This window comes from Labrus mixtus, chromosome 3 (assembly GCF_963584025.1).
Source record: "Labrus mixtus chromosome 3, fLabMix1.1, whole genome shotgun sequence".
Lineage (NCBI taxonomy): Eukaryota > Metazoa > Chordata > Actinopteri > Labriformes > Labridae > Labrus > Labrus mixtus.
Window position 1 is genome coordinate 16,333,852 of NC_083614.1, and position 15,138 is coordinate 16,348,989.

Sequence of the window (15,138 nt, forward strand, 5' to 3'; positions counted from 1 at the left end):
TGTGTTAATCTATTCAGACAGTTACAATAGCAATGAGCGGAAAGTTTGTAGTGGAAATGGCTTCTCTAAATACACGCCACTGAAAAGAGGACGACTACAGTGGTCTACCTTTCAATGATTTTATCACAATCATAAACTTCTAAGAGAGGCGCATCTAATGTTCTTCCCCACACAGTGTCTGAATAGGGGCCATTACCTTGACTTGTGGTTGGATGTGGGGGGAGAAAGCCATGGTTAACCTCTTAATTGAAAACAAACCTTCAAACCCTCACTGTACACGAGAGTTAAGACTGAATCAATAGTGGTAATAGGTCAACTTTTTAGCCTTAACAACTCCAGTCCCCCTTATCCCAAATTCTCCTTATTGGTTCCCAGCTATGCGATAACACTCAGTTTCTCTTACACCTCCTCCTTATTTAGCTTTTGTCCTTCTTATTTTTACTCATTATTTTCTGTCTTTTTCTCTCTTCTTTTCTGACCTCTATCCTTGTACTTCTAGAATCTTTCTCTCTTTTCTAAATCTCACCATCAGTTAGTCCCTTGTTCCTCAGCTTGCCCCAGGGCCCTCAGAGTTTCAGCAAAGTCCCACAGACCATCCATTGTCTTGGGAATGCGGTTTGCTGTCTCCCCTCACCTCCTCCTGTCTGGCAGAAGTCAGGGTTAGTTGCTGTTTGGCTCCTGGGTCCTTAAGGCCACTGGGTTTAAAAACACAAAACCTGACTAACCCTGTAGGACCTGGACCAGGACTTGTTTGAAATCTAAACACTAGATGATGGTGTGTCATGTGTATTGTTCTGTTGTTACAGACCTCCCTGATCGATTCGTACATGGGGCTGTTTATTTGATCATGAAGCGACTCAGAGCATTTGATGTGCACTTAGCTCAAATCAACTGAAATAGCTCCAAAAGCAAAAAGGACCTTAAAACACATAACCCATTTCTTTACAGACTTTAAATACTTGCAGATATTTTATCTCTGGACATTGGTTAAATAGCGCACTATTGCACAAATTAAAGTTTGTGCACTATTGTTTCAACCCTCACAGACAGTAGAGTTGTCATTTGTGTGTGTGTGTGTGTGTGTGTGTGTGTGTGTGTGTGTGTGTGTGTGCTTGTGCATGTGTGTGCTTGTGTTCGTGTGTGTCTCACACACCCAACCCCCTAATGTCTGGCACTCAGGAGGACTGCTCCTTTGGGAATGCCTCTTCCTGCCTGGTCCGACATACACACACATACACACACACCCACAAAGCACACACACATGCACACACACAGACCCAGACACGCATCCAAAATAGAAACAGGTTGAGTAGATCAGACTGTTGTTAGATGGCGTTAAAGGTCTTTTTCTGTAGGTTACTTAACTAAAGTGTCATACAGAGTCGGAGTGTATGGAAGAACATTGTGCCAGTGTCAAATACGCAGGCCTTTTTCTATCATTGTAATGCAACAAAAATGAACAAGCTAACGGCTGTGGCTAAATTTTTTTTAAACTCAGTGTTTCACTTATTCTGTCTCCCTTGTACAGTGTTTATTCAGCTCATTTTTTGCTATTAGCACCCCATGCAGGATAATGTATGGTAATTCTTTAACCGTTCGGAGCTAAAGACGTCTGACTGAAGCTTTGAGGTCCACCACTTTGCTTTAGGCGCTGAGGAATGTGTACAGCCGGTCTGTAACTCCCTCTCTCTCTCTCTCTCTCCCTCTCTCTCTCTCTCTCTCGCTCTCTTCCTTTTTTATACATTCACAGTATACTGTACCTCCACCTCCCTCTCCCTTTCATTTTGCACCTTCTCAGCTCTGCAGAAATAAAATCCAGTAGTGTGAGCACATCATGAGACAGCGAGAGGGAGAGGGAAAAGATGTGAGCTGAGAATATGAAAGAATGCCAAAGAATAAGGAGGAGGTAGATATTGCTAACAAGGTTGCCAGAGACTCTTTTCATTTTTAATAGTCCCGTAGGAGGTCTGGCTGATAAAGTGTTATGTTATATTATTAAATCTTGGCAAAGTTTGAGCTGCAACAGATTCCATCAGTAGCAAGTGTGAAAGTGAGTCTGTAGGTTAGATAAACTGCAGCGAAATATATGGACAAGATAGTTCAGCATACCAAGAAACAAGTATGTTTCGTATCCCTATGTTTCTTTGAAGCTTTTACTTTTTAACAACAAGTTTGAGTAAAAGATTATAATTATTAGGTACACATGATTAGCCATTTTTGCAAGGCTACGTTCAGCAGGCCTGTAGACCTACTGACCAACACGATACCCCCAGCAGACACATTTTTAGTTCATAGAAACCATAAAGATTATTTCCATAAAATCTAGCAGTAGCGTTTACAATTCAGTGTATTTACATTGTATCACCACTGCTGGCTTTTAAAGCTTGAATTTGTTCAGTTTTTCCTTGCAAGAGTGCAGATTTGGTGCACAAACAGAAAATTGTGCAATACAAATCTCAGAGATTTGAGATGCTTGTTTTTTCCGGACTAAAAAAACCTCCCCCGTTACTGATGAATCATAAGCACTTTAGGAAAAGTAGAAGGAGAAAAGGAGATATGGTCTTAAGTGACCACTACTGCTTGTGTGTGTGTGTGTAAAGCTTGTGTTATCATTATTTCCTCTGGTTTTGCCTAAGATCAACGAGACCAATCATTTTATCTGTTTACCAACCTGCTCTGCGCTCACTCATTGACGTTTTCCTCTGGTCTTATTCCATATTTCTTGCCCTCAACTTTCTATTTCATTCTCACAGAAACCTTTTTTTTTAAATATATTCCTAAACATACTGAATACATTGTAAGACTGAAATCAAATATTTACAGAATCTGATTAACAGAACATTTGTAGAACATACAGTGGTATCTGTGATCTAGTGTAAACACTTTGTAGGATATAAGAAGGTAGTTGTCTGAACCTACAGCAAATATATATATATATACATGTATATATATATATATATATATATATATATATATATATAAATATATACTGCCTATCCAAAAAAAAAAAGTCGCAACCTGGATTTAACTAAGCAAATAGGTAAGAGCCTCCCATTGGATAATAACTGCATGGGTGATTATCTTTCAGCTGGCAACAAGTTATTTAACCCCAAGTGATGCAACGAGTAGCTTCTCATTTCTTAAACTACTATGTTGAAAGACCCATCCTGTGGTCGTGGAAAAGATGTTAGTCTGTTTGAGAAGATTTCCCCTGTTCCAGAGTGATCAGGGTAAGAAGAGAGGCAGATGAAGTGATGCACCCATCATGCCTAGTGCCTACTGTACAAGCCTGTGGGGGCAGTGCTATGATCTGGGGTTTGCTGCAGTTGGTCAGGTCTAGGTTCAGCAACATTATGTGCCCAAAGAATGAGGTCAGCTGACTACCTGAATATACTGAATGACCAGGTTATTCCATTAATGGATTTTTTCTTCCCTGATGGCACGGGCTGTTCCAAGATGACAATGCCAGGATTCATCGGGCTCAAATTGTGAAAGAGTGGTTCAGAGTGCATGAGACATCATTTTCACACATGGATTGGCCACCACAGAGTCCAGACCTTAACCCCATTGAGAATCTTTGGGATGTGCTGGAGAAGACTTTGCGCAGTGGAACGACTCTCCCATCATCGATACAAGATCTTGGTGAAAAATTAATGCAACATTTTACGGAAATAAATCTTGTGACATTGCAGAAGCTTATCGAAACAGTGCCACAGCGGAATGCGTGCCGTAATCAAAACTAAAGGCGGTCCAACGAAATGTTAGAGTGTGTGATCTTTTTTTTTGGGCCAGGCAGTTGTATATGCAGAAATGTAAATGTCACTGTTGCTCGCTAAATGTCAGTGTGTGTTGAGCAGACACATCTATATGTGTGTGCGGTTGTCTGGTTTTGTGTCAGTGTAGCTGTGTGTTTGCATGTACTCTACTGTATGTGTTTAAAGGAAAACTCCACTATTGGATTCCACCATTGCTCTCTAATGCAGCTATTTATCATCAGTCTGAGATGTTCAGTGCATACCTGCAGTCTTATTTCGTGATGAATAGTTTGTAATTTACATGCTGTTTTTATGGTACCATTTATCTCTAAATGTTTCCTTAATGATCTCTATACTACTGTTTATTTATAAAACAACACCTGACTTTTGGCTGTACTGCGTTCTGATCAGCTGAGGCTAAGCAGAAGTTTTCTGTGCCTCTTTTGTAACAAATTCTGTTTGTTCCCAATTGTTGATAGTTGGTGCTTTAAAGGCAGCAAAGGAAAGACAGTCTTGACTCGGGGGTACTTTGTGGTAAATATATTACTTGTACTTATTTTGACCCTTCTTGTTCTTTTGACTAGTCAAAGTGCTTTACACTTCTGCAACATTCAAACTTTCATGCACACACACAGATGCCAGAGGCTGCCATACAAAGAGCTATCAGGATGTGATTGAATTCATTAAGACACATTTACAAGCAAACACATCCAAACATTACACATAGTCATACACCTTTGGCCATGCATTTGCAGGCAATTTGGCGCTCAGTGTATTGTCAAAGAATTCCTTAACATGTAGACTGCAGATGCCATGCAGGGATTGAACTGCCTATCTCCCGATTGGAGGTCAACCCGCTCTCCCTCGGGGACACAGTCGACCAAAATATTTACAATTGTGAATAGTGAAAAATATCAATGAATGCAACACACATCGTGGTGCACAGCTAGTGTCAAAAAAAACCAAAACGTTTCAGCGTGCCTGTGTGTTTGTGTTATCACATGAGGTGACCACATGGGGATGATCCACCTGCTCCACCCTGATCTGCTGATCTGCAGCCTCTCTGACCTGAAGAGCTGAGCACTGACTGAAGCAGTGCTGGAAACAGACTCCACGCCTGGACTCAGTGAATAAGTGGCGTGACACCAGACACTTCTTTCAGAGGACAGGAGGGAGATCAAAATAATATCCCCTTAACTCTCTCTCTCTCTCCTGTCTGTCAGACAAATGTAACACACTTTCATTCTTTTGTTCACGTTGGGTTTCGTCTCCAAGCTTCAAGCATTTTTATTCCCTAATTAGCAGCATTAATAATCTTCAATTAGGCATATAGCTGTGAGTGTGCGTGTAAGTCTGCCTCTTTCATTCAGAGTGTGTGTTTATATGTGTGTGTGTAGCTGTGTGTGGAGAAGCGTCATCATGACACCCTGTCCTCTGGTTCTCTGGTGGCTTTCCACTCAACACCAACTGCCTAATGAGGGAGTGAAAGGCCACAGGCAGAGGGGTTGGGGACTGTATATGTGTGTGTATATTTGTATATGTGTGTATATGTGGGTGTGTGTGTGTGTGTGTAATTAAAGAGCAGTGCCAGCAGGGGGGACCTGTGTTAGAAGGGTCACCAGAGCGAGCAGCAGGCCATCGCCAACCTTTGGTCATTATCTACCAACACCGCCAATAAAAGCTTCTGGGTGTGTGTGTTTACAGTGTGTCTTTGTGTGTATTTGTCAGGAGGCCAGCTGCTAAATTACTTTACATCAATACTGTATGTGTAGTGTGTATGTGGTTTAGGCATGTTTGTGTCAGATTCATTTAGCTCATGGTTAAGAAGTAAATCTCCACGCTGGATGGAGTCAGGGTTTTCCTGCTAGCTTGTTTTATCAGTTAGTTGTTGTATGGCTGTAATTTAAGATTATTTAAATCATTGATCCAGAATTAGATTTTCTTCTTATTCATATTTATCTGACAACTTTCTAAAAAAAAGAAGTGTAAAGCTTCCATTCTTACCTTAGAGAGAGCAAGTTTTTCAATTCACCACACCAGTAATGGGTATAGGTCAGATAATCAGAGGTTGACAACCTCTAAGCTCATAGGCCAGCGAGTTAGTCACTCTGTCACAGTGATGAATGTCTATAAGTTTAATGCCAGGATTTCAAATACAAAATGTGCGGAAGTGAAATTTGACTTTAACACGTCCAACAACTTTTTCTCTTCGTTTTTCTTGTTTTTATTTATTTATCCATGTTGTTTTGTCTGTCAGGTGGTATAGATCCCTCGCTTTCATTCTGTCAGCTGCCATCAGCCCACAGAGAGTCACCACATCAATATCATGTTTACACGCTGCAGAAATTGACAACAGAATTGTCTGTGTTTCTGCATTTGTTTGTTTCATCTGAGTGCAGGATTTTTTTTTTCCAGCCGTCTGTGTCCATATATGTGTGCACAATTGTGTGTTTATTGATGCCATCTGCACTCCAGAGCGTGCTGTCTCTCCTCTCAGGTGGTGATGTGTGTGTGTGTGTGCGTGTGTGTGTGTGTGTGTGTGTGTGTGTGTTTGAATTGTCATAAATGGTTAGCCTGACAGAAAGCGGCAGGAGTAAAAGGTACTCCTGGGCAGCAGGAGGAGAGCTGGGCGCCATTCCCCCAGCCGCAGTGCCTTCCCCCTGAGCTTCCAGCTACAAGCGGTGCCTGGGTAGCTCAGAGGCAACTCCAGGCTCCTGGGGCTCCCGATACCTGGGAGGAAGAAGATGCTCAGAAGTCAGAGGCGATGATGGGAGCTGAGGGATATTTGTTTGTGCGTTGTTTTTTTTGTGTGTTTTTGTGTGTTCTGTGGGGGGATCCCAAGCAGATTTGTTTACCGGTAATTAATTCACCTGATTGACATAACAGCTGCTGGAGCTATGGGAAGGTGTGTGTGTGTGTGTGTGTGTGTGTGTGTGTGTGTGTGTGTGTGTGTGTGTGTGTGTGTGTGTGTGTGTGTGTGCGTGCGTGCGCATGCGTGCGTGTGTGTGTGTATGTACATTATGCCCCCATGCATAGTACTTGTGTGTGTTTGTGTGTGTATATTTGTGTGCATACCTGTTGTGTATATATAAGTCTGCATAGGGAGTATCCCTGGCCTTGGAAGGCATTTCCAGGGTTGGGACTCGGGTTCCTGGCAGAGCAGCTCAGGAGCTCTCCATCTTCCATCGATTAGACCCGTCTGTCAGCCGACAGCCCTGCTTACACACTCCTGCCTCTCCCTGCTAATCTTTATAGAGTTGACTTCACTGACAGAGTTATTGGAGCACTGGAAGCTGAGGGGAGAGGAGGAGCAGGAGGGCTGTGACAGAGGGACAAATTGGGGAGATTGGAGGAGAGGATGACGGCATTTCTTGTTTTCGTCATAGAAAGTTACAGAGGTGCGCATCTGCAGGCCACAGGAACTACATGGTTAGATCTACAAAGGAGTATTCATTAATGCAGGAACACGTCTGTACAGTACACATCACTGTTTTATGCCACACTCACGTCACTTTAATGAAGGATGAGCCTTTTTTAATGAAGCCTCAGTCCTTTATTTGCATCCCTTTTGCATCAAGGGCAACTTCTGTACATTAAAAGCCTCAACCAGTCTGCTTTCTCAGCTGTATTCACAGTTTGTGCGTTTTTTTTGTTGGAGCTGTAGAGCAGACAAAGAGGGAGTGAGAAAAAGGGAGACTGTTGCGGATATAAACCGAAGAATGAGAGACGCGCAGAGCCCTTGAGTGAATAATGTAAGCGAAATAAATGTTCGACTGGACTGTGTGCATGTGTGTAAAAAAAACTGTGTGCACAGCCTTAGGGCGCAAGTATGGACTTTTAACATTTGTATGTGTTTGTGAACACATTGTGTTCTGTGTGTGTGTGTGTGTGTGTGTTTGAGATATAAAAGTGTGTGTGGGGGTCGTTGAGCACTGTGTGGTTAGTCCAGGCGGGTTAGGCTGAGCCCGTGCAATCTGACAGAAACACACACATATTTTCACAGACACACTCACACGGGCACTAACAGGTCGGTATCAGTGTTGTTGTGGCCAGCAGGTAGCAGTGTGTTGGCCTGCTTGTCTGGACCCAGATAACAGCAGATCCATTACCCCCTGGAAGCAGAGGTCTGATCAGCTGACAGATAGAGCTGCTCACTCACTATCAATGGGCAAACCGGCCGGCCAGCGAGCTAGGCCTCCAACATGGACCTAAAGAGGATCACAACCAGGGGCACGAGGGGAGCAGACCCCTTCTGTAGAGGAGATGATCAAATACATGCTCAATGATGATTACAAAGGGACTAGGACTATTCTACCTCATCTACAGAGGGAAAACATTCATTGACACCTATGTAATTTCTCCCTTTAAAGTATGAATATATAGGCTATTTACCTTTTTAAGCTTAATTACTGAATCTGATAGTGGCGGTTGTTAACATGACATGACCCTGATTAAAATAGAAATTGCCCCTCGTATCTTCTTTTCTGCCCGTTGAAGGCGCAACATTTACTGTGACATCACCCTTTTAGTATGAATGGTGGCATAATGGGGGGAGGAATCTCACCTCTACCGCCTTCAGAGGTAGTAGCAGAGGCGTCACAGAGACGAGACAGGATCGGAGGAGCCAGCAGGGACGAGAACAGCGGTGTGTATGTGGAGCTCCAGCTGTTTCTCTAAGTCGTGCTTCTGCTCCACCATAAAGCACTGTGAATTCACACACTGGAACACCAATATTATGCCATTGTGGAAATCAGTATGAATGCACAAAGACGGAATGATTGCAGCTTTCTTGTGACGCTGATGTTGAATCGCACTCCGTAAAGGGCTGCAGTGACGTTTCAAGGAGTGCATGTGTGAAAGGGGGTTTAAGTCCTAGTCTTAGGCAAGTCATTGTTTTTCCTAAAAGAGGAGTGACTCATTTGAACGGATTGATCCCAAATGAGGCAGTCAGGAAGCTGAGCTTAGATATTACAAAGTGCCTTCCGATTCCCTTCAGACACAACAAAATGAGCGTCAACCAGTATAAATTGCAGGAAAAAATGCATATCCCTTAATTACAAAATAAACTTTTATATATAAAATTAAATAGCAACAGGTCAGAGCCACATAACACAGTGCACACTGGATAAGAATCAACGATCAGAGAGCATGAGATTTTGAAAGGATTGAGCATTTAGTTGATGTAGAAGCTTTTTTTCAAATCAGGAGGAGGAGGTTTGAATGGTGAATTAAGACTAAAGATGTTACATAGAGAAATATATTTATGTAACTAATGTGTGCTCAGTACAGGTTCTCAAGTGAAAAATTAATTTAAATGAATAAAGACAATGGGTGCATGAATGGAGGTGCAGAGAGAGTGAGATGGAGGAGGGTGCTGTGTGTGAGGAGTTAACACTGCTCAGGTGTGTGTATAATGTCTGTGTGCAGAGAGAGAGAGAAAGGCGAGATAGTAGCAAACAGGGCAGCTATCAAAAGCCACAGGCTGCTTTAAACTCCATCTCTGTTTCTTCTACTCTCTTATTCTTTTCTCTCTTTTTTTCTCTTATCGGCCTCTACCTCTGTCCTCCCTCTCTCTCTCTCTCCTCCCTCTCTCTTGCACTCTCTCTCTCTCTCTCTCTCTCCCCCCAAGTCTCTCTCATGCTCTCTCTCTCTCTCTCTCTCTCTCTCTCTGTGCTCCCTGGCCATGCTGATGATTGACGGCCTGAGGGTTTTAATGGGCACTGGAGAGCAGGAGCTGAGGTCGGGGTTGTCATGGCAACTAGGAGAAGGGGCCTTTTGCTGCTGCTTCACCTGAGTACTGTGGAGCCTTGTTGGCTGGTGGAGGCAGGCAGCCACACGCACACACACACACACACACACACACACACACACACACACACACACACACACACACACACACACACACACACACACACACACATACACAAACGCACACACACGCTGGTCACGCATACTTACATGCCAGCACCACTTCCATTCACTTTTCCTACTCACGGTGAGATGCCCTGCCGTTCATCCTGCTACCTCTGGCCTCTCTCTTCCTTTTCACATTTTCATTCCCCCTTTTTTTTCATTACTCTGTTTATCTCTCAGTAGATAATGCTCAAGCCATGACTGGTTTACTCTGTGTGTGTGTGTGTGTGTGTGTGTGTGTGTGTGTGTGTGTGTGTGTGTGTGTGTGTGTGTGTGTGTGTGTGTGTGTGTGTGTGTGTGTGTGTGTGTGTGTATACGACATTTAGCCATAGTGCCATGCCATAGTTCGATGACAGCTCATAATCACACAGTTTACAGGTTCCCTTTGAGGTTAAAGTGTCTCTTTGTGTTTTTCAGAGATCATTCTTAGTCGTATACTGGTACATTGATTCTCCTATTGGGTTTCAGTAGTACAAGATTGAGTAAAGCACACCTATACCTGATATTGGTCGAATAATTTGTTGACACACCTGAGTGCAGGATGAGTCATCAGATATTTGAACATTTTAAAGGAAGAGAAAATACAGTTATTCTTATGTAAACATACTCCGCTAATGCTTTATTGATATATATTTGACAAATAATGGCAGATAGAGAATAAACATTTAACACAAGAACACTGGATTTAACAAGGAAAAGGATTTTTTTCATTTGGCGAGACTCTAAGACACCCCATTACAGTTTATACACCAGCGTATTAGACATGACCAGAAGTGTAAGTCTACAATTCATTTAGCAGACGCTTTTATCCAAAGCGAAGTACATCAGAGAGTAAGTACAACGCAAGCAAGGATCTAGAAAGAAGGAAAGTAAGTCAGTAAGTGCGAACGAACAGCTTTAGTTCTGACAGGCAATGCACAGAGGAAAAGCACAACATTGACTGCTGTTTGTCAGAGTTCTAATCAGCATCAAAAGTATACTAAAATCGTCATTATCAAACAAAACCATCATCATCATCATCATCATTATCGTCATCAACAATACCATTAAGTGAGTAGGTGTTCATGAAAGAGATGGGTCTTTAGCTTTTTCTAAAAGGTGCAGATCGAATGGAGTTTGTAAGTTCGTTTTACCACCAGGGGGCGACAGAGAAGAAGAGTCTAGTTAAAGACTTAGGACCCTGTTGGGAAGGTAGGATCAGATGCTTTCATTGGCAGAGCGCAGTGGGCGGGAGGGAGTGTCGACCTGGATTATAGAGTTTAGGTAAAGAGGAGCCGTTTTTGTCGCTGTTTTGTAAGCGAGCAGCAGAGTTTTAAATTTGATGCGATCAGTAACTGGTACCCAGTGTAGGGAAGTGTAAGACGACCCTAACAGGTAAAGAACATCCCCTACCAATCAGCCATTGGATAAAGGACTCCTTCGCACACACACACATGTTTTTATCTTTGACTGTTTGTGATTTGAACTGGTCTGGGTTTGGTCTCAGTGGCTCTTTTTTACAAATAGATTCTACAACAGCACTATGAAGCACCAATGTAATGCTAGGTTTACCAACGCTGTAATCAAATGGTTAAATATGATATCAATATTTTCAATTATTTTTGAGGGGCATTAGTGGCAATTTAGCTGTATTAGTCTTTACCTTCTACTTTGGTAGATATGTACACACATCACACAGACACACACACGCCTCAGAGAAGAACACAAGCATCTACACTAACTGTGTCCGACTCCTGTGGATACATCCATAGTCACACTCCGTAGGTCTCTCATGATTTGTTAAGAGTCCCACAGATTCACACACCCTGAACCACCACCTACGAGTGCAGTGTGATTGAATGTGTGTGTGTGTGTGTGTGTGTGTGTCCTGACTCCTGCCTTCCTGCTTGTCCATGGCCCCGGGGCCTGTTAGTTAGTGTCTGGGCAGTGCGGGTCAGCCGACGGATGGAGGGATTGTTTGCTCTGGAAGTGAGTGAAGCTCTTGTTACGTGGGGGGAGGGGCTGGAGGAGAGTGCCGTGCGTATGTGGATTTCATCTAAGGCTGTAATAGTTCAGTCGTAGATTTTTTCAGATAAAAAATAAAAACTTAAACAGACAAAACATTTCTGTAGTTCAATCATGGTTGTGCAACAAGCCCTGGCTTCTCTGTATAAAACATATTAGGCTCCACATCCCCATAACTGAAAATCTTTTCTTTGGGTGACTGTTTTGCTCCTCACATCACGCTAGCCATGTGTGAATGTTGAGCTCTGACAGAGCAGTTATGACCGAACGCTAACAGTCTGCCTCACCGCCTCGGAAGAAAAAAACCAAAGCGTGTCACATCTGTCATCTCCCCTATCGAAAAATCTTAATAATTAGGAGCAAAAACAACGGAAATGTTGGCAAAAATATATATTTAAAGGCAATATCCAAACAGGGTGTTGCATGCAGGCATAAAGAAAGCTTTTTATAAATCCAAATTCTTGTGCTGATTTGCTGCTCAGAGTTCCACAAAATCTTCATAAGCAAAATAATAGCTGCTTCAAGTCCCTCAAAAGTTTGACCCAATGAATTTTGAGCCGCATTTGTCAATAAATAAATAAGTATAAAATAATTAAATAAGCATTATAAGAACTTTAGACTGAATCTATGTTAGAAAAAAAAAATTTGACATTATACTTTGACGCATGTCCTGTTTGTTAACATGTAGGAGGCGGGGCTTTTGACCTATACTGCTGACAGTCAGCAAAGGGGCTCCACATGTTTTGGCTTCACTTTTGGGGAGTGGTCATATCGTTCATCTTCTTATACTTTCTATAGTTTTTGACATTGGGGAATATTGTGGTTCACTCAGAGGTTGTTTAAGAAAACCAATTGCACATTTTCACTTAGTTTTCATTGGTCGTTTGGAACATGATTCTATGCATTTGAATCACTCCTTGTGGTTGTAACTCTACCTCTTTTGAGACTGGCCTCCTCTTGATATATATTCATCTTCAGCTCATTCTGAAAAAAACATATTGATATATCTGTCTGTTCTGGTCAGATGTTGCAGCATTCAGACTTGTACAAAGTCTTTCAGTTTTTCCTAATGTGCATCTTGTTTAGATAGTTTTGTGTATTTCGTCAAATCACAAATCGCTCCGTCAAGATAATCACTGCTTCATCAGTTAACTGTAATTGCCCTGTTTGTTACCAATTTAGCAAGTGAATAAAACGTTTGAATTTGTGGAACATAAGTAATGCTCACCATAACTCTTTTGTTGTTATACTCAGTCAATAAAAATATTTTCTAACACCTTTCAGATCGCTGTTGTTCCATCTAACATGAGGATTAAATTATTATTATTTGGTTTTTTTTCAGAGTGCGGCTGCTGCTCCCAGTCCAGTAATGGGCAACATGCCACCCAACGACGGCATGCCAGGAGGACCCATGCCCCCGGGCTTCTTTCAAGTAAGAAAAAAGGAACTTTCTAGCTGACTTCATCCCCTTACCCGCCCCCAACTTCACCCTTTGCACAGCCCCTCCCACAGCCATAACTAAGCCTATCCTTCTGTCTCCTCCTCCTTTTTTAGCCTCTTTAGCTGTCCTAATCCCTGTCCAGATGTGTTCCCTCCTCTGTCTCTCTGCCTCTGTCCCATATGTCCAAGCTCAGGCTGTCAACGCCTGTGCTCTGTTTGACAAAACTAACTGTTTTCTTAAGAGTTTGTCTGCTACCTTTATCTGCCGATATATGAAATGTTGCCTCAGTGAAAGTTATAGAGGAGAAAAGAGAAGAGGATGGGAGAGGAGAGGATAGGAGGCTATTTTCTCTGGTTTGTGTTGCTTCACTAATTCCTCCTGTCATCACTGTTCTCTGAAGGCTGTCTCCGAGGCTGACGAGGTCACACACACTCTCTCTCTCTCTCTCCCTCTCTCTCTCTCTCTCTCTCTCTCCTCTCTCTCTGTTTCCATCACTCTCTCCTTTCTCCCACAAACATGCAAGCACGCAAGCCTAGTTTGACAGTTTGATATACATTAAACTAGTAACACTTTCACATTTGAGGTTTTAAAATGTCTGCAACCTCTGAAGATATTCACTCGATTGGCAGAGGCGAAAAGGGAAATGAAAACTGTATTCTCATAAAGCTGTTGAATTACTTATGATACTTCGTAAAAAATTGCTGAAAAAATCTGATTTCTTCATCTTCTATTAGTACCAGTGCAGGTTTTTAAGAGAACTAACATGTCTATTAAAGTAATGGAATGATATCTGGCTGCGTCTTTTGAGGGAGAAGGACAAGCTGAGGTCTTTTGATTGAAGAGATCATTCCATGAACAGATCAGTCAAGTTGATCTCATATTAGTTCTTAAGCAAAACTCTACACCTGTGACATCCTATGAGCATTTAAATCAGCAGTTCAACAATTCAGGAAAAAAGCGCATTTGCCTTTGTGGTACATTTAAAGCTGTCTGCAATATAATGTACAGTTTGATTGGCAGCATTTGGTGTTGTACAGTCGGCATGTTGGTGTGTGCCCAGTTTGCTCGTGTGTGAGTGTGTGCGTGTGAGTGTGTGTGTGTGTGTGTCTGTGTGTGCATGCAGCGGTCGTAGAGAATGTTAATGATGTATGAGCAGGCCAGGGAGAAAGCTATCTGATGGTTTTGCATGAGTGACATTGCTTTCCATAAATAGACCCTGTGTGCTGCAGATAGACAGACAGACAGACAGACAGACCGACAGATAGACAGGATGAGCAGAGAGGAGAGCAATATTCACTCTCTTTTATTCAGTCTGTGCTTAACTCAGCTAATCAGAGCAGCAAAGCGGGCAAAGGTAAAGAAAGCAAAAAAAAACTAACGAAAGTGTCAACATAATGCTGCATAACAGAAAATATTCTCTCTACCTTTTCCAAACTTTACATCACATTCTCTTAAATCAAGTACAGGACAGGGTTCCCAGAGCAGCAGCATATGTAAATGTGTGTCCATATGGCATTTTTCAACCTTCAGCCAGCATTAAAACCACACACACTGCTGAGGTAGCTGCACTCCCTGGTGAACTAATGTTTGCGGTCTGCGCTGAAAGTGCAGGCTGCTGACTTTTCTGCAGTTCATTTAATCATTCAGGTGAAGGGGGCGCAATTTTTTTTTTTTGTGTGTGTGTGTGTGGGATCTTTCCCTCCTCCATATTTTTATTCTAACACTGTTAAGTTTCCACAATTGTAGTGTGCAAGAGTACAAAGGATTCAAAGCAGAAAAATATGTTTATGTTTTCTATCGCGAATGATTATATCCACTGAAAGGAGGTTTTTTTTTGTGCTTTAATCATTTACCTTTTCAACTTCCGATCAGCCTCTTTTAACCATCTTTTCCCTCTCCTCTCTCCTTCACATGCCCGGCCTCCTTCTCCATGACATTTCATCACTCTCTCCATTTCCCTTGTCTTTGAAACTATTATTTTCTCGCTCTCACACACTCTGCTTTAGTGACACATGCTTACTCACC

The 15,138-nt window shown here is 42.3% G+C and overlaps 1 protein-coding gene across 2 annotated transcripts in view; it reads left to right on the plus strand.

Moving 5' to 3' along the window:
• The window catches only part of ssbp4 (single stranded DNA binding protein 4), an 81,175-nt gene that overhangs the window by 47,130 nt on the left and 18,907 nt on the right, over positions 1-15,138 (plus strand). For both annotated transcript variants that reach the window (XM_061033304.1, XM_061033305.1), the window contains exon 5: positions 13,015-13,104. In XM_061033304.1, the coding sequence (XP_060889287.1) occupies positions 13,015-13,104 (90 nt within the window). The remainder of the gene's footprint in view (positions 1-13,014; positions 13,105-15,138) is intronic.